The following is a 21273-nucleotide window of genomic DNA, read 5'->3' as shown; positions in this document are numbered from 1 at the left end:
TTTGAAAAAGAATAAAAAAGCTTTAATTTAAAAATTAAATTAAAAAGAGAGGAAAAAAAGCAAGAGGCGCTTGTGCCCCTTCCATACAATACAATGTGTATGGCTCCTCCTAGCCATTCCCACCATGGACGGAAGTCTTCACACCTGCACAGAGCTGGCTCTTGCAGATCAGAATAATGCTAAGAAGAGAACAGCAGAGACTGCAGCAGCAACTGGCCTGGAGATCCTCCAGGGCCACCAGCAGAATCATCCGGGAGGAAGAAAGGATTAAAAAAAAAAAAAAACCCAATACACCCTTATCATTTACATCTTATGAGAACCATATTAAATAATTTAAATAGCGTGAGGAAAGCAATGCGTCCTCTGTGCTCCAGTGTTGCGATAGCTGTGGAACAGTGCCTAGCCAAGCTGCTCCCAGCGCAGGGATCCAGCTACAGCACTCAGCTACAATCTCTTCCAGTGTCAACCACAGCCCTGATTGTCAGTGACAATGTCTTGTGTTTCCAGGCGTCAGGGAGGCTCAGGGTGGTCCTCTGCAAGGAGTTTCTCTGGCCCACCACCACGCATTTTCACCCATACCTGTGGCTTCAGGGGCTTGGTGGTTTGTCCCACAGTGGTCACCCAGAGCTGAAAGATCATCCAAGGTCAGCTCTGCAATGGGCCAGAAGCAGAGGCTGAACGTGTTACAAAGCCCAGCTCCTGACCACTGCCTGAGCCTGCAGCAGCAACCTGTAGCCACAAGCAGGGTGAAGCTGGACCCTGCCTGCACAGAGCCTTCTCATGCCTGCATGGATGGACAGCGCTTGGTGGCGTCAGTCAGCCCAACAACACATCACCTTGCTTTCATTTAAATAAAGCTGGGACTTTATAGTGCCAAAACTGAGCACAGTGATGAGCAGCTGACTGGTGTCTTGTACAAAAACTCTCTGTATAACCTTCTGGACCAGTGCTGTGCCATGAAGATAGGGACAGATACTCTGCCTATATGAGCACTGCTGTGGCCACGCTTGGTTCACAGCCATGCCATGCTGGGCACTGTTGGCCCCCAAATAGTGCCTGTCACAGGCATAGCTGCTTCCTGCAGAGACATGCAGACCTTTTTCTGGAGTTGGCTACCAGGGAAGTCAGATATAGCCCATCTTTGCACTCGTAACACCAGTACTGGACCAGCCTCATTGGAGATTTTGCCTCTACAGGGGCAAGGAGAAACAGTATCTCACCCTGTTTACCAGCCAGCCTTGGTCCTGGCTTGAGCCAGGACTCCACAACTCCTGGTAATCTCTGGCCCTACCTCCCTTTTTTCTGAGCTCTTTTTCTGAGCCTGCTCCACAAAGGGTGCAAAATGATGTTCTACATCCCCTTGTCCCACTCACCAAGGCTCCAGAGGTAGAGTGCAGAGAACTGGGAACAGAGACCACAGAACAGGAGGAGGCAGAACCAAGTAGAGCAGGACAGCTCCCATGTACAACTCCCAGGAGCCTGAAGGAGCCAGGCCCCAGGCAGAGGTGAGCCAGCAAAGGCTGTAAATCCACATTAGCTAAAACTTCCTACTGGGGAGATGTCTGAGGCTGGGAATAACATTGCAGGGAACCTGTAGAAGAGCCCTAGCACCAGTACACTAACCTTGTCCAAGGGCCCCGGCAATGGGACAAAGGAGACACATCCCCCTGGTCCCTGGCATTGGAGAAGGTTCCCCCATGCTATAACACAGGGAGGCTGCTGCTCTGACCCACACTGTGGCAGTTTGATCCACAGGCCTCCTCCTGTTCTCACAGCTGGCATCTTCCATCTTAACTACAAGCATCCCATTCTTGGGCTGGAGAGGCTGTGCTGCCAGCTCGGTTTCCTCAAGCAAGACTATGGAGGTTGGCCAGGGCAGGCAGGAGGCCCTGTGCCCTCTCCTCTGCAGCTTGCTGCTAGTGCCCTGCACCTGCTGTCCCTGGGCATCACAGGCTCCTCTCAGCAGTGAGGTATTTGAGCGCAGCAGCCCCGTACTTCCGCGACAGGTCCTGATGGAACTCCTCCCGCAGTGTCTGGAGGCAGCCCCGGTACCCTGCGCTCAGGCGAAACTTGGAGATGTCGAAGCTGGGGGCATGGGGCATGTGGATCATGAAGGCATTGGGCAGGACCAGCAGCTCATACTCCTGAGGGCAGAGTGGCATCCATCACCTCTGGTGACAGTAACACCAGCTTGGTGTTACCAACACTTCACTGCCCACCCAGGACCTCCCCCCAGCACCTCCACTCCCACCGTGCCAGGAGCAGCTCCTCACCCACCTGCGCATCCAACTCCATGATGTGGGACACCTTGTTCCAGCCAAAGCCCACGAACCTCTGGTCATACTTAGGGCAGTCTTGCCTCACTACAACGTAAGGCTCAAAGTCTGGCTGCCATGCAACACGGTATGGCACGGTGGCCGTCCGCCACTTGGCATAGTCAGTTGGGGCATGGCCTTTTGGCCACACATGGTACCTGTGAAGAAGGATGGAAATGAAACATCCAGGGAAAAGTGGCAGCTCCCACAGACAGGCAGAGGATGCAGGAGATGCTCTGACCTGGCTGTACCACATCCACGAGACACAAGGCCATAAAGCTGGCTTCTGTCGGGTGTGACAGCCCTGCTGGATGGTGGGGCAGCTCCAGTCCCTACCTGAAGGTGTAGAGAGAGCCCATGTCCAGCATGGAGAGCAGCTCTGCTTTGGATTTGGGGAAGGTCAGGCGATAGTGCAGTGTCTCAAATGCTGGCACAATGAGAGCTGCCTTCCTGTGGAGCAGCTCCAGCTGTTGGATAGAGTTCCTGTGGTGGGAGGAAGAGTGTGAGACCTCGCTGGGAGAGCTACAAACTGTGGCCACAGCCCCCGTCCTCAGCCCCTGCACCCAGCCCACAGCTGCAAGAGGGTATAAACAGGGTTTAGACCCTTTGTACGGTGCCACACTGGCACAGGAGGCATAGGGAACCCCTCACAGCCACAGCTCCTTCCCCATCCACTGGTGTCTGGCAAAAGCAAGACTGAACACAAAGGAAACAGTTTCTGTAGGCTGAGTTTTGCTGCCCAGGGAGCCCAGCAGATTGAGTGACAGCTGGCTAGGGAAGGCCATACCTGAGGTAATCGTAGAGGCCATACATAGGCAGGAAGTCAATGTCAGTCAGAAAGACATATGGCGTCTGCGTGTTGGCCAAGGCCACGTTGCGCAGGAGGTTGATGGGGTAGAACTGCCCCTCCTTGTAGACAATGTGATAAGCGACATTTCGGCGGGCACTCAGCACCTCTGAGGCCTGGGCGTAGCGAAGGAACTGCTGGGCCTCTGCATCTGACATGTACAATGCCAGGCTGATGGGGCCGGCCCAATGTTTGCAGATGGCCTCCAACATCTGTAACCTGCAAAGCAGAGGGCACTGTGTGAGCAGGAGCCCTGCCCTGTAGGAACTTGGCCAAATCAAGTGTGCAATGGCTTGAAATAGTCCCCCACAATCCTCCTCACAAGCCCAGACTGATTCCTCTGGGCAAATCACTGCAAGGCACTATGTTCATCACAGCTAGGTGGGCCTGAATTCTACCGCAAGTTCCCTACATCCCTCGGCTTCTGTTGGGACCGAGTTAAAACAGGTCTCAGTAGCTCTTCACCAAAGTCTCTGGGAAGAACCTGCTTAAATGCTGAATTTGGTTGTTTTCACCTGCTTCCAAACACTCACCCTTCAGGACAGCTCAGCTCCAAGAGCTGCAACCTGACAGAACTACAGGGAATTGAGAGGAAGCGCTGTGAGAAGGTGGTGACATGGCTGTAAGATGGGGTCTGATATATACCGCCAACAGTGCTGAAGTCACCAGCAGCTTGCTAAAGCTGGGGAGCATCTTTGTCTGATGCAAAAAAGTAATCTGCAGTAGAGATGAGGCTTCCAACTCCCAGCAGAGAGAAATAGAAGATTCACAGCAACAGGATTGTCCTTGCTGCCTGATGGGTAAGGAGCAGAACCCGAACCCAAAACTGGGAGCCTGTCAGGGAGCCATGTACTGGCCGAGACCAGTTTGGAGACGGGTGTGGGGGACAACTGCTGCTCCCAACATGGGGTGTTACTCTTCACTGCAAAGCTCTGACAGTGATGAACCCACATCAGAGATTCCAGGCAGCTCCTGAGCTGTGGAGTTACCCCAGAGGCAATGGAGGGGAGAAGCAGTCATCCCACAAGTCCCACTGGCAAGTACCTGTCCATGGAGAGCTGGGCCACGAGGGTGACATCGGTGGGGTCAGTAAGGGCCGGGAACTCATACTGCAGGAAGAATAGGTGGACACGGTGCTCTGTGAGGTGCTGCCGGCGGAAATCATAGCAGGGATCGTCCTCGTCCAACTCCTCCAGTGCCTGCTGCAGCTGCAATGCCACAAAGGTGAGGCAGGAAAGGAGACACAGGGTGAGCCAGGGGAGAGCTGCCTGGGGGCACCTTCTGCCCCTGCCCAGGCCACGCTCTGGGGTTGGGAGCAGAGCTGCAATTGCCCTCACCTGATCGCTGGGAGGGCTGGGGAGGCTGGCACAGCCGAAGAGCTCCCTGCGCAACAGGTTCCCATCGTACTCCAGGAAGGTCAGGTAGAGGTTGCGGAAGAACTCCACATGCTTGTTCTTCACCCGCAGCTTCTTGGGTGAGTTCCAGTGGATCACCTGGGGGCAGCGCAGGTCACTCCATGGAGGGGAAGTCAGCAGCAACCAATGCTCCCCAAGCCCCTAGGCCCAACGCTGGCTCCCCCAGACCTCCAATATGTGCTCCATCCTTCAGGCCTTCCACCCAGCTCCCTGCAGGGCAGGAGCACCTAGCAGGGAGAGCACAGGGCCCCTAATGGGGGAATCTCCGATTTCTCCCCCACACAGAGGCAGGTGAAACCCACTCACCTTGAGATCTGAGACCTCAGTGTAGCATTGCTCTGAGCGGGTGTGATCAGAGAGCTGCACGTTCCAGAAGCACGGGAGCCGGTACACCAGGGCTGGGTCCTGCTTGATCACTGCATTAAAGATGTCCTAGGAGAGAGGCAGATGAGTACACAGGTGGCCAAGGAAGGCACCACAGCCCCCACATGCTGGCAACAGTATAGGAATGCACCAAGGCTGACCGCCCTGGAGAAGGGACTGTTACCTGATCGGCCAGTGAGGTGGAGAGCATGCTCATGAGCTCCCGCTCCGCCGTCAGCCGCCACATCTGCTCCCAGCCCAGGCGACGCAGGCGGTCCAGCAGCAGCAGGATCACTCCTGGGCGCCAGCAAAGAGGGCACTGGGTTACTGAGGGGGCACCCAGCCAGTACAGAGCTGAAGCACATCAGTCCACATACCCTCAGCTTCCGAGACATTTGTTCTGGGTGCCCACCCACATGATCCCCTAAGATGCAGCAGCAGCCCTTTGCACCCACACAGATACTCCTGCCTCACCTCAGCCCTGCCCAGCCTCCCCCCTCACCAAACCTGCCTCAGCTGGATGCACTGTCAGGGTGCTTGTACCCCCATCCCAGCAGCCCCACGCTCACCCGTGTTGAAGCCACGTCCCAGAGCAGGCCACGGTTTGTGGTTCTTCCAGAGGTTGCCCAAATACCAATCACTTTGGTTCTCTACCAGCCCAATTACCTGCTTGTCTGAAGAAAGAGAGGGACATGAACATGGCTTATCTTGTCACAGGTTTGGGGGCTCCCAGCAAAACCACTGCATAGGTGTTGTGACAGACTGGGACTCCCACCCTGAGGGAGCAGCAGGCTCACAAGGCCCGGGGCCCTGCCACAGCCACAGTGGTTCCCAGGGGTGGTCTGCCCTCACCGGAGAACTTCCCAAAGATGGCCCAGAGCTCAGCGATGTCAGTGGCAAAGGTAATGTCGGTGTCCAAGACGATGACCTTGGAGAGGTTGGAGGGCAGCGCCTTGGTAAGCATCAGCTTCATCAGGCCATAGATGCCGGAGTAGTGCTTGTTGGGGATCCATGACACCTCTGGCTGCAAGGTGACACAGCCTCAGGACTGGGGTACAGCCATGCTGTCAACCTGCCTGGGCAGGACAGCTGCACATGCCCAGCACCCCCACACAGAGGAGGCCAGCAAGGGACATGCCTGCTGCCCAAGCCCAGTGCCAGCACCTTCTCTGCAAGCTCCCCAGGGCCTAGCACAGGGCCAGACCTGAGTTCCCAGGCCAGGTAAGGCCCCAGAACCCTGTTTCAAACCCAGGTGGAAGCAAGATGCCCCCAGCAAATTGCATGTGCTCCCATCTCCCAGCTGCCACAACCAGTGCCAGAGACCCTGCACAGCCCAGCAGCTGCCACGAGGGAGCACACAGGCTCCTTCCTCTGCCTGCAATGTCTGCATTGCCTGGGTGCTGGAATAGCCCTTTTCCTGCATCCCCCCTGCAAGACCCTTCCCCAGCCTCCCTGTCAGAGCACCTCACTTAAACCACTCTATCTGGGGCATCCTGTCATCTCTCCGCAGCAGCACTCACTGCCCTGCTTGAAGTCCCTCCAGTCTCATGGTGGTTCAGAGGGGACAAAGGTGACAGCCTGATCTCCTCTTGCCCTCCCAGCCTGCCCCCTCTGCTTCCTCAGTCTTTCCTGCAGGGCAGCCAGGCTTGGAGCATCTCCTCCGGCTGCATCGTGGGTAGCCACATACCACTCTCTCTAGGCCTGCCACACATTTGCTGGCTGTGTCTCCTCCTTTGTTCTCACCCCAGCCTAATTCTTCCCCTGATCACACCAGACCCCAGTCACCATCACCACTCCCTGCCTTCACCCTGGTGTTTCAGGGCTCAGTGGGGGATCCACATGCCCAGCTTCACTGCGGAGACAGTACTACTCGCAAGGGGCCTCCCCCACCCCCAGAGCCAGCCTGGCACCTCCCTTCTCAGCTGGACAGCAACAAGTCCAGAAAGGGGAGCAGGCAAGCGAGGGACCAGCAGCAGAAGAGTTAATAGCCCCCCTCCCACAAAGCCCTCCTCTGCTGCTCTCCTGGCCCCTCTCAGCCTTTCAAGCACTGAGTTGGGAAAGAAAGGGGGGAGAGGGAGAGGGTGGCAGGGGGTTGAGTGCCTGCCTTCAAGTCCTCGGCATTGTAGAAGCTGACGTGGACGGAGGGCACCATCCAGGACTGGAAGAGCGTCTGGAGGATCTGGTGAGCCACCGAGTCCGTGATGAGGTGAAAGTGAAGGGGGTTTTTCCTGCCAAGTGCAAGTGCAGCAGTGCTCAGCACCATAGCAGCAGGAAACAGCCACCTCAGAGGGACATGGTCCCTGCCTCCCCTTCCCCCAACCCTGCCAGGGGGACAGACAGCAGCTGAGGAGGCACACGGAGAAAAATCATCCTCAAGGGGAAACAAATCCTCCCTCTGGCCCTCTAAGCCTCAGCAGCAGTGACACAGGAGGGGCAGATCTCTCCTGCAGCACAGCCTCCTCTGCAGTCTGCAACAGCTCATCTGGGAACTGCAAACCAGTGGGCCTCTGGCATAGCACATCCCCGTTACCTGTGGAAGAGGATGGATTTCACCAGGGTGACCACATCCCGGCTTGCATTGTGTCCAGCACACACAATTGCGACGTGCAGGAGCTGTCCAGAGACAAATGACACTTCTTTGAGACTGGAGCCTTACACAAGGGCCTGTCAGATCATCCCTCAGACCACCCTATGGGAAGAGACTCCATAACCCAGCCCTTCCCCTGAGGAAATGGAGATCCAGAGAGAGAGAGAGAGGCAGGCATCCCCCAGATCAGAGCAGGGCCCAGGAGTCTGGCTGCTGCCCCTTTCCTGTCAGGTCTCACCCTCCTGAGAAGCAAGATGCTCTCAGACACTGCCCTTGTCCCACTGAGCACCACAGAGAGCCAGAGTGAGGTCCACTGTGGCCAGAGCACTGGGTAAGCAGTGCCAGGCAGGTTGGACTTACAGGCATGCCTGTGCTTGGCCAAGACCTCGACTTCCCATCCAATATCCTCATTGTGCCACTGCACCAATGTTGCCCACCCACCTCGCACTTGTGCACCGTCCGCTGCTTGGGGCAGGCTGTGTGGTTGCTCCTCTCACCCCTGGGGGGGTCCCCGTCCTCGGTGGAGGCCCCCCACTGTGGGCTGCCGTCGCTGCCATCTGCCTGCACCTGGCTGAGCTGCAGGCGGAGCTGCTGGTTCTCCTCCTCCACCCTGCGCACCTGCGACGCCAGCGCCTCGCGCTCCATGTCCCGACTCGGCTGCTCACCCAGGCACGGTGGCAGCAAGAGGAGGCGGCCATCTGCGGAGGCACACAGAGCAGGGGATGCAACGGGGTGCAGCAAAGAGAAACCCCCAGAGCAGAGTTCAGCTTGGTGGCACCGGGTGTGGAGAGAGGGGCAGAGCCCCAGATTTGAGCTGAGAGGTCCTGGGACACCCTGTGTGTGTCAGACACTCAGAGCTCTGATCCCCCAGGCCCCAGGGATATCCATGGAAATCTGGAGGTCAAATACATCCACAGGGAATTGCATAGCCACAGAGCAGCCACCCCAAGGCCTTGGCCTCTCCTTCCCACCCCGTCTTGGGGAGCTTCCCTTGCTCCAAAAGGGACATGGCTGGGAGAATAAGCCAGGAGTCCTGGTCTGCCCTACTCACATTCAAGGCTGCCCACAAAGAGGTAGAGCCAGGAGAGGAGGATGGCCAGGGTCACCGTGGCAAGTAGCAGCTTCAGCTTCACACGCCAGGAACACAACATGGTGGGCTGGCAGTGGGGAGCAGGGCGCCGAGGATCACGTGGGCAGGCCTAGCCCAGCTGGTCCCAGCATCCTAGAGCCTGCGAGCCGGGAAACAAGCAGAGTGCAAGAGTCACCAACCTGCCTGCCATCCCACAACAAGTCCTTCTCCTCTCTCGCTGAGCAGGATGCCCCCCAGGCAGGATATCTCTGTCTCCTTGCTCACTTCAGGACACCGGCTGTGCTAGTGTAGCTACGGGACAGGCACAACAACCTCTCCAGCAACTGCGCCCAGCAACCTCTCCCAGCCAGGACTCTCCTACCTGTCCCAGGGCCTGCCCCAGCACCCTGCTCAGGCCACACAGTCTTTGTGGAGGGAACCTCAAATGCAGGAGGAGGGAATGAGTTCCCCAAAAGCAATTTCACTCCAGCTCTGTTCCTTGCTGTCTCACAGCCCAAGGGGAGAGAGAGAAGAGTTCTTGGGGAAGGAAAGATGCTGTCCTGTCCCACTGCCCCATGCTGGAGGCATCCCTGCTGAGCTGGGTGGCCAGTCACCTGATGGTTAATGCAGCCTGCCCTTGAGATGGAGAGCAGATCCCTCCCCCACCTCCAGAGGCAGAAGGGGCTGGGACTGCTCCTGAAATACAGACCTCAAGGACATGGCTAGGCTCAGCATGCTGTGCTGCCCAGGCAGCACAGCCCACGCGCAGATAAGCAAGTAGCCAGAGTTCAGCACACTGGCTCCCTTCCCAACCCTCCAGCTGGCTGGCTTGGGGCTAGGGGGAAAACTCTCCTGCAATGTGCCTTACCTAGATCTCCTGCTGGCCAAGTACCTCCCCCTCTGCTCACTTGGCTGAGAAAAACTACCTGCCCTTGCAAACTTTGGTGTTGGGCTGGAGAGATTGTGAATGGTTCGGTGAAACTCCCTTCCCCAGCATTGCTGGCTTAAAGGGACACGCAGCTCCGGGCATGCCTAAGGCAGAGATGGTGAACACAGCCTCCTCTGGGGCTGGGAGTGGACCCATTGGGCACACGTGCCAAGGTGGCTGCTTGGCTCTGCAGAAGGGATGACTGGAAACCCAGGGGCTGCAGAAGAAAGAGTTGGGCAACAGCGTCGGTGCAAGCCAGCCTCTCCTGGGAGGGACAGTACACTTCACAGACCAAGAGCTCTCCCCTGAGGACCAGATCAAAGCACGGTCATGGTTTTAGGAGGGATTGAGGAAAATGCCTCCACAGCCTGAACTTCACCTCCAGGTCGCCCTACTATGACAGTAATGCAACTGCTGCTGCTGGGAACCATTACGCTGCGATTGCTTTGGCTGGCAGCATGGCAGTTCCCAGCAGCAACAGTCACGCTGCTGCAAAGCACTGAGAGACAGTGAACGGCAAGGCATACACTGCACAGAAATGCTGCTCCCCATTTACACAGCTGCCATGCATCAGCCCTGGCCGCATCCCACTGGGGGAAGCTGTAGGGCCTCCAGCTATATATAGGAACAAGGTGGCACCTACTGCAGCTAACCCTGTCGTGGGATGGGTGCACATGTGGGAAGCAGGCAACTCAGCCATAAGAGATGTGCTAGCAACAAGTCAAGGGAGGAGCCCATAAAAAACATCTGCTTTGGAGAGGAGAGGGAGCTCAAAACTCAGCAACCAGCAGCAAACAAGGCTTGATCCCCTCCCCCCTCTCCCCCGCAGGGACCCCATGCTGGGATCTGCTCCCCCAGCTGCTGCAGCAGGCGGAGATGCCCACGCGACGCCCCCCGTGTGCCCTGCCCTCCCCTCCCCTTGCCACCAGCTCCCCCGCCGTGGCACACAAAGCTGGCTGCCCGGCCTGGCCGCTCCAGCCATGCGTGCTGCATTCCTCAGCGGCTGCGGGGCGCTTCCCAACCGACCGGAGAGGGGGTTTTCGCTTCACATGGGGAGCCGCGCGTGAGCCCAGGGAGAGCTCTGTGTTCCCCCGCTTTGTTCCCTGGGCCCGGCCCCGATGAGCTGGGACCTCGGGCAGGCAGGCTCCTGCCAACGCTGCCTTGGAGGAGGCGCCACAGCTGGCTGGCAACACCTGTGCCCTGGCTGTACAGGGCTCCAGTCCCCCATGCCCAACTTGGTCCTTTTTATGTGGAGAAAAAAGTGGCAGAGATACATACTGTCTGTCCTCTCCCAGGACAGGAGGAAGCCAACCCAGGGGACAAAGATCATCTCCAGAAACCCCTGCCCTGAGATCCTCGAAAAGCCAGGTGCGCAGGGAAGACATAAATCCCACAAAGCAAGAAACACCAACCTCTTCCTAGCAGGCTGGCCTCTCTCCTCGTCCCTGCTTGCCGCAGCAGGAGACTGAGCCCCTGACCTCCAGGCAACATCTGGAGGATCAACAAAAGCCTGCACTGCCATTCGAATGAATGGGCCGGATTAGGGGCTGCCCCCCCTCGCGCACAGAGCCTGAGCCCATTGATGTGCAGATGCCCAAGGGGGCCGCTGAGGCCTGCAGCTCGAGACAGGCAGCCTGGGAGGACACCAAGGGCCAGATCACCCAGCGTGCCCTTAGGCACCAGGTAGCCTGGGGCAAGGGTGGAAATGCCTGCCCACAGCGGGGAATTGCCCACTGTAGGGCCAGTCACAAGTGCACCAGGAACAAGGGACATGCAGCAATAGCCTTGGCACTGAGCTGCCTGCAGCCAGGCTTGGACCCCACAGGATTTGGCTGCAGCAAGGCCAACCTAAGGGAGTACGGCTGCTGTAATACACAGCTTGCTCAGGGGCGTCAGGCTGCTGCAAAGCCTGCATGGCAGCAAGCGCAGAGCCCAAGGACCATGCCGAGCAAACACAACAGGCTAACTCATGTGCAACTCGTAGAAAACACACACTCAGACCCTGTGTGCCCAGACACTGAGCAAGGAGCACGCGGCAGGCAGGAGCTCCTGTGCAGGAGCTGCGCCTTCTTCTCTGGCAGGGAAGGGGTCCTGTCTGCAGCACTGCTTTCTGCAACCAAGGCTGGGCCATGTCCCACTTCTACGGTCTATAGGGCAGACAAAGCACTGGAACAGCAGGGAAGAGGGAGATAACACTTGGACCGTGCCAGGCTCAGCTGTCCCGGCCAGGAGCCATGCTGGACCCAGGAGAGGTGCCTGAACCCTTCAGAGCTCTCTGCACACACCAGGTCTATGCACTCGCACTGCTGCCAGCTCTTCTCCCTTCCCAGCCCACTGAGAGACCTCTACCCCTCCTGTGCGGCCAGGGTCCCCCAAACACTGCATCAGGCTCGCTACACGAAAGGCAGAGGTGAGGCAAGACAAGGGAGGTCAGCAGGCACCGAGCAGTCTGAGAAGCCAACCACAGGAAAGGGACCTCAGCAGGACAAGGTGGGAGTGCCGAGCAGCACCTCCGGGCTCCCACTCGCACCCGGTGCCTCTCTGCCCTGCTTGTCTGTGGTGCCAAGAGGAGCCCTTGGCAGGGATGGTGGTCTCTGTCCGCGGTCTGCATGTGAACACAAGGGCACACTACAGGGACGGTGGCTTTCAGGGACAGGATGGGACCAGAAGCAACAGCAGGCCAGGTGGCAAAGACACTCCCGGAGGCACTCAAGGGCTCCATCCCCTCCACAGCACCCCGCCACTCCTCCCGTCATCCCTTCTCCCCCTCACCTGGCCTCTCACCTGCCTCCCAAGGAGGCAATTTCCTTACCTGCCTTTCCCCTTTTCCTCCTCCCCGCGTTCCTCCTGAGCCGGCTCACAGCCCACTGCCGCTGCTCCCTCCTGGCTCTGCCTTTCCCAGTCCTCCCTTTTACTCCTCCCTTTCAAATCTGACACTTCCCCCCCTCCTCCCCACTCTCAAACCCAAGCTCCCCCGGCACACCCTGTGCTGGCCCCCCTTACGGAGGAAGAAAGAACAAACAAAACAAGAGATTAAATTCACTTTCTACTCAAGAGCCCCCAGTGCCAGGGGCATGGAGTTGCCCAAAGTCAATCAGGAGGAATCTGCCCTCCCTCCAGCTCCCTTCCTGCTCCCTGGCCTCTTTTGCTGGGATAAGGGAAGGCATTAGGATTATTTACCCCCCCACACACACAGCACCTGCTTCCTCCTTCCCCAAGGGAGGTGCAGGAGGATTTGTCCACATGGGGGATGTTGAGTTGCAGGGGGAAGACAGCAGAGCCCTCCTGGTCTCCCCTCGGCTGGCAGAGAGGGGTGCACGGCCAGCCTGGGCAGGAGATGCAAGGGAGGGTGGGGTGGGGGTTGCCCAGCTTTGGCAGATTTCCCTGCTACTTAGAGAGGGGCAATACTGCCCGTGGTCCAAGTGATAGCCTCTGCTGACAGCCCTGAGCTGCAAAGGGCCCAAACACCACCGTAGGTACAAAAAGGAAAGGGCTGCCTACCTATTGACCAGTACCAGGGCAGGAGAGCTCCAGCCCCATCAGTCCAGGAGAGTGGGGCTCCCCAAAGAGCACAGGAGGAAAACCTGTTGTGCAGACCTGCTCAGGGCGCTAGCAGGGCTGTCCTAGGGAAGGGATGGCAACAGGAGGAGTGAGGAGGCCAGGGCTGGGAATGCTAACTATGCAGAGACTGCCTCTACCTGCAGCAGCTCCCCCCCACCCCTTCCTGGCCCCAGGGCCAGGAAAGGCAGGCTCCTGCCCAGGGATACAGCAGAAGGAGGAGCTCCCGGCCCTCCCTGCCTCCCTCGGCCTTTCAGGAGCCTGCTGGGAGGATGCCTGGAGAAGGCAGGGCGTGGTGGGAAGAGGAGGCAACCAGTAGCAGGCAGAGGAATTAGGATGCAACCGCCTGCACGGCAATTTAGATGAAAGGCAAATTGCCCCCCACCTCTGTAATCAAAGGACGAGCTGTGGCAGCAAGCACAGACCTGCCTTGCAAAGACGGAGCAGAGCCTTCAAACACAGCCCCTGAGCTGCAAGGCCAGGGCAGGCTGGGTCTCCACCCAAGCACTGCAGAAATCATTTACCTCCTGCCTGGGCAGCTCTTGCTTGTCCTTGCAGAGCCCCAGTTAGAGCAGGTAGTTGCTCCTTAACAGCAACTTTCTGCCCAGCCCAACTTGGACAAGGAAGGGAAACCCCCGGGCTACCCCAGTTCTCTGAGCCAGCAGCACCCCAAAGCAGGAGCTTCCCCCATCACCACTCAGGGGGTGTGATGGAGTTCAGCCCCTGAGACCTGTACTGTCACTGCCCCACACTATCCATCATGTAATGAATGTTCCAGCCTCAAGCTAAAGCACTGAAGGCAGCAGCCACACAGGGAGAGCTTACCCACACTCCTGGGAGAAGCACAGCAGGAATCAGGCTCCAGCAGTAGCCGTATGAGACCTCCCACAGCCTCCTGCCGCCAGCTTGACGAGTTCTGCTCTGGAGGAGAACACTGTCTGCTACAGCTGACCCCAGCCGCCTCTTTGCACGCTTTTTCTTGCCTCCCTATCTTGCCTGCTCCAGCAAGTGAGGACCCAAAGGCTCCATCCCCAGGAACCAACGCCAGGCCCAGTGCAGCAAGACACAGCCAGGCCCTTACCAGTCCTGCCAGGGCCAAGAGCTGAGAGGCTGCTGGGGGAGCACAGGCAAGGCAGAGGAGTTTTAGGATATTTATACCTGTAGGGAGAAGATGGCAAGTAAGAAGGGAGTTACACAGCCTCTCCTCCCCTGTGCAATGTTAAAGGAACAGCAAGTGGAGGGCAAGGCTGGAAATGGCCCCCAGACGAGGGAAACACCGGGTACCAGTGGCTGCACTAAGCTGAGCCATCCCTGGGTGGAAGGGCCTTGCTCGCACAGTGGGATGTACAAGCAGGCAGAAGCGCAGGGAAAGGTCACAGGGGCTGGCGCAGGGCAGGAGGGCATGCTGGCTTCCACGCAGCACTCGCACCTTCCTCAGGCTCTAGCCAGTCCTCCAGCCACAGCACTCGCCCTTTTTGCCCTCCCTCCTCAGTCTCCTTGCTCCCGCCAGACAAGCGTTGCCAGCAGTAAGATGAGAGGTTTCCCAATACTGCCATTCTCCATTACTGACCCCAGCACAAGGATGCAGGGCAGAAGTGCTGTTCGCAGCAGGTTATCATTCCTCCCCCCATTGCTCCCAACCATGCTCTCCCTGAGGCCTGGCTGCAGGAGAGCTGCACAGCTCCTGCTTCAGCAGGGATCAGGAACATGACAAATAAGACAAAAAAAGCTCCTGGGTACCCAAGCCCAGTCTCCTGCTGCGAGAGGCTCACAGCAGCCACCTGGGAAAAGGCAGGCAGGACTCTGGTGTGCCCTCAAACACTTCATGCCTGAACTCCCCCCGCCTCCAGTGACAAGGCAGAAGCCAGAGGACAGGGGAGTGTCATTCCAGCAGAGCTGGGCAGCTGCACAAACAGTAGGTCATGCTGAGAGTGAGGCCTCCCACCTTGGGGTGGCACAAAGAGGCCGCTGGACTGGAGCCAGGCCCGGGCAGAGCTGGAGAGGTCATCTCTCCACCTCTCCCTTCTGAGGGCCTGGAGAGAGCCCACGGCCAGGGCCCATTTCCACTCACAGACATCGCAGGGCACTGCAGGACAAAGGCAGAAAGAAACCCTGGTCACTCCCACTGAAAAGAGAAGGGGGGGCAGCGGAAAGCCAGGTACACTTGCTGAGGCTTGCGCAGGAGCTCAAAGCTTGCTACCTGCCAGATGCCCCACCATGCACAAGTGTCCTCCACTTCTGGAGCAGTGCAACCATCTTGCCTGCCCTGGCCTCTCTTCCCAGGGCTGTCCCCATGCTGGCACCCTGCTTCCCCGAGATCCCCTCTTTTTGCAGGAGGGCCCCTCACCAGGCTGGCCTCTTCTCTGACTGACCCAGTGACTGTCAGGTGAGCAGTTAATGTTTAGGGAAGCCTGGCACAGGGAGCTTTTCCATGGCTTGAGCTGCCCTCCCCCAGCACAAGAGGGAACAGCCCTGTTTTCCCACAGACCTGCAGGGTGAGAGCCTGTCACTGGGAGGGGGCCCATCACGGGGCTGGGGCGAGAGCCGGTTCTAGCCCCCGGAGCTACTTATGCGTCCACACAGGGGATGCTGGGTCACAGCAAGACTGCCTATGAGTGACAGGACAGCAGCCACAAGCGGCATAGGCAGGGACAGCTCAAGGCTTACTGCCCCCCCATCACTGCCCCCCAGGCATTACAAGCAAAGGGGTGGCCTGGCTGTCTCCAGTAAACTCCAGGTCACTTGAGAGCAGTGACTTTGGAGAGCTTCACTGTCCATTGTCCCACCTAGCTGCAAGCAACAGAAGCTGCAAATCCTTCTCCCAAGTCTCATTTTTGGAGCTGGGAAGACAGCAACAGTAGAGCTGGTCTACTTAAAAAGACTGCCTCAGCATGAGCACAATGCAGCAGCTTTCTAGGCTCACAGGAGGTGAAAAAGGGCCTGACAGCCAAAGTAAGAAAGCTATGCAGCAACACTGACAATTGAGAAGAGGCACCACACTTTGAAGAGAGGCAACTGGGGACAATTTCTTTTTCTCTTCCAAAGAGATGGGAGGGGATGGGCCAGTTTTTTGTTCAACAGGTCACCTTTAAACCACGTACTGCAGCACCCATCCGACAAGCAGCTTACAGTTAGGGGCCATCCCCTTGCCTCCCTTCCCCATCAGAGACGCTCCCACTTGAAGAGGATGATGCCAGCTGGTGAATACCACACAAGCAGTTCAGAGTGGAGCAGCTGCAGGAATTTACAGAGGCGGAATGGAATTTGGCCAGGAAAACAGGATTAAAACCCCATGCTCCGGATTATCACTCCACCCCTCCTTCCCCCAGTCTTATGATAAATGAAACTTAAGTAGGAATTTCGCTTTCATATTTCACTGGAAAGAGTAACCTGTGACAAAATAGCCACCTTATTCAAGAGATGGGATCAAATTGCATCCACAGAACCAGATGAACACAAGCTGTAAAACAAAACAAAGGTATCCACCCACCCTCAGCACAACCAAGCTGCAAAGCAAACATCAGAAAGGTGGATCTCTTCCTGGGTCAACAGTGAGCCTGTGCCTCAGTTATGGTTCATTCTAGTGCATCAGATTCTTCTCAGGCCCATAAGATGATTATTACAAACAATTCCACAGCTCTAAGACTTCAGCATTTTATTTCACAAAAGTCACACAGAAAAAGCTACATTCTCTTCTCCAGTAGAAGCATAAGACCTGGGGAAGAGGATTCAACTGTCCCTGAAGGGTGCTAGTTGAAGCTCCCAGCTTGGCTGAAGCAGAGACTTTCATCACCAGGCTATTTCCTTTCCTCACCCAGAACATGAGGAAACAAGCAAGTTCATACTAGGTCTAACATGGGAATAAGCCTCACAGCTTACCTCTCCATGTCTGAAGTCCCAGGAATGCATCAGGAAGCAACTCCTCTTGGCAGGGACTCTGATCCTGAGGCCCTGCTAGAGCCACAGCCTGCTTTTGTGGAGCAACACTACAGTCAGTCTCCCAGTCCATGACTAGGCACTGGGTTCAGCTGCTTGGCAGAGTCAGAGCTGGAGGTAGTGCCCTGCAGGGCAGGCATGGAGTCAGATGCCTTGTGAGAGGAGAGGAGTATGCAAGCGTTGTGCAGGAGACTTAAGTCTACCAGAACCCCTGCAATACTTAAAGTTAGGCAGCAGTGCCCTTTTTTTGCCACAGCTCCCAGGTAAGACAAGGTGGGGCCATCCAGACTCTCAGCCCAACTACCAACATAATCCCTAAGCACTCTCATTCCTGCTAGACCCAGGGAGAAACTGGAAGAGGCCAGCTGGTCATAGTCTTCAGCCACACTTGTAGGGACACTGCTGTCTGGGGTGTCATCCTATGCTAGCGGTAAGAATCCCCTCTTGAGGGGTTACCAGATCACTCCCTGCCAACACAAAGCCACGCTACCCAAGTGCTGTCCAGCCCCCCACTGCTGCTCTGGAGAGGACGGCCTTCCCTCAGCACTGAGCCAGGCCTGCGCCCATAGTGCCGGGCCCAGGGCAAGGGAGAGGTGGTTGCTAACACCCTGCAGGTCCATGCCAGTCATGCTTTTCCACCAAGCCCCTGTTCCCCATTCAGCCCTGTGGGGTATGCCAGCCCTGCTCCAACTTCTCTGTCCTGGCACATGGGGACAATCCCAGAGCTTCAGTGCCCTCCCCCTCCCCCTCCCCTCCCCTCCCGCAACTGCTCAGTGTCCCCCTCCCACTGCGAGACCTTGCCATGTTCCGGTGAGAGACCTAGCAAACTCTCAAAGGAGAATCATGTCCAACATACCAATTTCACTTTTACTTCCCTGAATTGCAAATTGCTTGAGCCTCAGAGGATATTTGGCAAGTGAAGTATCACAATCAGCCAGGCTATGTCTTATGATTCATCTCTCAGCACCTACTTTTGGCCACTGTAGGCAACAGGACACTGGGCCAGATGGAGCATGGTTTTGACTCACAGGCCTGACACAGAGGCCACAGTGTCTGTCCTGGATCACGTCTCCTCCATCACTTTCCTGGTCAGCACAGCTGGGCACAGGGTGGCGGTGGCAAATCAAGCCAGGACGTTGTGCAGCTGCACTACAAGGGACAGGAGGATCCAGGCTGCCTCTTGAAACAGAAGAGGAGCATCTTTTGGGCCAATTGCCAGCTCCCCTCCCTGTGATGGGATTAGGTTTCTAATATCTGCATTTCTGCTGACGTCTGTGCTGCAGCTAATGGGCAGCTCTGGATCCATTAGGTTCACAGCGTCCTGGTCTCCGGATGTGCTCCGGGAATCAATACCCATTCACCCCACACCCATTTCCTGAGATATACTTCCACTGCTGCAGGCTTGTGGCAGATGGTAGTTCCTGGGGTCAGAGCCGAGAGAGGCATCAGCGTGGTCAGTCAGGAGCTCTTACTTCTATCCAAGTCACTCTGCAGCAAGTCCCTCTCCAGCTCCAGCCCTGCCATCAATCAGCACAGGTAGAGCATGCAGTTGTGACACGCCACATGGCAAAGGGGTGGGAATTTTGCCATGTGAGGTACTGGCACCTCAAGTTTCCAGCCAGTTGTGCCCAAGAGTGTGCAGAATCTCCTGATCAACACAGCTAGGGACTGACAGGAGATCCCAAAGATCACCCTGCTTCCCTGGAACATTCCTGAATAACTTGCAACAGGAGCTGCTCCCCAATGGGACAAGAGGGACTGTATCCCAGGACATCGGACCAGACTTAGCCCCTGTGGATGCTTGTGGAGTCTGCATCATCTCACACAAAACATCAAGTTAATCACAGTGAAAAGGAGGAAAATGACTCCAGCCACCTGGGATCTGCTGCTCTGCTTGGAAAAGCCCATAGGAGGCCACAACACCATCCTCCCTGCCAACTCTGGGAAGATGCTAGGGGGCTTGGCTCTGAGCCAGGCCCCCAGGTGCCTGTGGTGCATTGTCGCCAGAAAAGCTAGTAAGTGTTTTCAGCCAAATAGTTATTGATTGAAAACTGCAGTTTCCAGACAGCCCAGAGCTATTTGCTACTTCATGACAGGTTTTGGACAAGAACAAAATGCTTTGTTTTCCAAGCAGTAAGTCTCATTTTGCATTGTTTTGTTTCAAATTCAGCTGTGTTACATTTAAAATAAAAGATAAAAGGTGCCTTAAACTGTTCCCTCCCCCCACCCCAGCTTTTCATTTTGGGCGCTATATCAAGCAATTAATTATTTGCTCAGCTCTGCTCTCCAGAGAAGCTGAGAGCATCACAAACCAAAGTGATGGAACAGCTCTGCTTGAGCAATAGCACTAAGGAAGGTGTTGATGTTTCCTGTACCACAGAGCTCTTTTCAGACCTCTGTTCAAGCTCTCCAGATGCCAGGAAGCACTAGCCTTGGGAGAGAGCAGCTAGGCCCCATGCGAGGGACGGACAGGCACGACACTGAAGAGGAGTCCACCCACCCTTATGGGCAACAATTCAGGATACACAACCAAGAGGTCACAGCCACTGGTTAAAGGACATGCAAGGGGCAGGACTCTTCATGCAAACACCCGTCCAGTTCTTTGCAAGTGCATCACACCAAGGCCTGGGGCAATTGTTCTGGATACCATCTCTGGCAGTGCCATACTCAATTCTGACAGCCTCAGCAACACAGGGAATCCAGGCCCTCACTTGGAGGGGTGCCAGAACAAAAGAAGGGCAATTCTCTTTGCTTCCCCCTGTATGAAAAGCAGGTGCACCACAGAGGAGGCTGACACTCAGGATGAGCCACAGCCAGAGCTCAAAGACACAGCTCTAGCCCCTTCCACCAAGGACTGGCTCAAGCTGTGTTTGAGCAGCCGCTCCATGCCCAGAGCTATTCCTGGCACTGATGCCCTCAGTGCCCAAGCAAGGCTGAAAGCAGACCTCAGCCAGACAGGAATGGAACAACCGCACTATAAATAGCAAACCAGTATGGCTCAGGGCAGGCACAGCCCTTCCCCGAGGGACGCTGCTAAAAAAACCAGACAGCTCAGAACAATATTGCCATCCATTCAGGGTACTCTGGGCATTTTATGAATCTGTGGTGATACCTGAGCTATAGAGAGGCTTACACTTTGCAGATAGCTCTGACCACCCTGGAGGAAGAGCTGTTCGCTGCGCCAAGAGCAAGAAGGAGGCATAAGAGCTCAGCCTAACCTGTGACTGTCAGCACTGAATTTCCCTCCTACCCCAGGAAGGGTCTCGTCCTTTTCACTGCACCCCCATCCTCACTACTCTTATGCTGCTGGTGCCTCTATGGAACAGGAGATATTCTGTCTTCCCCTTCAGACTGATAGCATGTGTCCTATACAGGGATTTCAGCTTCTACAGAGGAAGAGAGCTTGTGTGAACCTCCGTCCTCAAGCAGCATTGCCAGACACCAACCTCCTGCTTTCAGTAGGAAGCCATGAGCTTTCAGCAACACAAGGAGTGCAAAGCTGAAATATAGCTCATTTGGGCATACACTGGTGATCAGGATGCAGGGCAGAATCAGGAAGAGAGGGAGAGATGTACATACACAGGGAAAGCCGAACTGAACAATCCAGCATATAAGCACACATGCACAGCAAAGCAGGTGCTTCCTCAGCCAGAATGTTTACCTGCATAGGAAGGCAACACCCAAAACAAAAAAAAAAAAAAAAACACCCAAAACACAAGAAAGGTGGTTAGCTGGTTTCCATGGCCAACACTGGAAACAGACTGGCAGAACTGCACTGGTGGATGAACAGCAAGCAGAGAAACCAGAACCCCTTGATACATTGCTCCTGGAACAGCAAAAACATCCAGGGCAGGAGAAGTGTTGACTACAAATCCACCTTGAGAGTTTCAGAAGCCCACTGCTCACTTCCCCTCCTCCCCCATGGCTGTCCTGTTCCTCCTCTCCCTTCTTCCTCTGCACAGCAAGCAAGGAGAGAGTGGAGGTCTGGAGTTTGCATGAGTTTCCACTCTGGGGAAAGAAGTTTGATAACAGACCGGGCAGGAAATGAGCACCCATTGAGGAAAGGGATTAGTAACCCCTAATTTGCACATTTTGGAGTCTAAGCACTTTACTCCATTCTTTAATTAAACCATAAGGTACGGAGATTGCCAGAAGGGGGAGAACAATGAGGAAGAGGAAGGAGACGAAACATAGACTGTGACATAAGGGCTGTTCCTTGTGGCTTAAATGCAAGGTGGTCATTGATGGGGATGCA

At 56.2% G+C, this 21273-nt stretch overlaps 1 protein-coding gene across 7 annotated transcripts in view; it reads right to left on the bottom strand.

Annotated features, from left to right (window-relative positions):
• The window catches only part of LARGE2 (LARGE xylosyl- and glucuronyltransferase 2), a 29755-nt gene continuing 8482 nt past the window's right edge, over positions 1 to 21273 (bottom strand). For 4 of the 7 annotated variants that reach the window (XM_064512636.1, XM_064512639.1, XM_064512643.1 and 1 more), the window contains 14 exons: positions 8579 to 8756; positions 7969 to 8225; positions 7471 to 7553; positions 7052 to 7168; positions 5793 to 5971; positions 5510 to 5614; positions 5125 to 5237; positions 4884 to 5009; positions 4500 to 4655; positions 4207 to 4370; positions 3103 to 3381; positions 2652 to 2798; positions 2278 to 2473; positions 1 to 2144 (listed from right to left, as the gene is read on the bottom strand). In XM_064512636.1, coding sequence (XP_064368706.1) covers positions 1947 to 2144; positions 2278 to 2473; positions 2652 to 2798; positions 3103 to 3381; positions 4207 to 4370; positions 4500 to 4655; positions 4884 to 5009; positions 5125 to 5237; positions 5510 to 5614; positions 5793 to 5971; positions 7052 to 7168; positions 7471 to 7553; positions 7969 to 8225; positions 8579 to 8678 — 2220 coding nt within the window. In that variant the 5' untranslated portion in view covers positions 8679 to 8756 and the 3' untranslated portion in view covers positions 1 to 1946. Of the gene's footprint in view, positions 2145 to 2277; positions 2474 to 2651; positions 2799 to 3102; positions 3382 to 4206; positions 4371 to 4499; positions 4656 to 4883; positions 5010 to 5124; positions 5238 to 5509; positions 5615 to 5792; positions 5972 to 7051; positions 7169 to 7470; positions 7554 to 7968; positions 8226 to 8578; positions 8757 to 12336; positions 12442 to 13025; positions 13144 to 13907; positions 14004 to 21273 lie in introns of those variants that run through there. The other 3 variants (XM_064512638.1, XM_064512640.1, XM_064512641.1) reach the window with 3 other exon arrangements.

This window comes from Dromaius novaehollandiae, chromosome 5, assembly GCF_036370855.1.
Source record: "Dromaius novaehollandiae isolate bDroNov1 chromosome 5, bDroNov1.hap1, whole genome shotgun sequence".
NCBI classification, from domain to species: domain Eukaryota; kingdom Metazoa; phylum Chordata; class Aves; order Casuariiformes; family Dromaiidae; genus Dromaius; species Dromaius novaehollandiae.
This window is presented reverse-complemented; position numbering and strand designations above follow the sequence as displayed.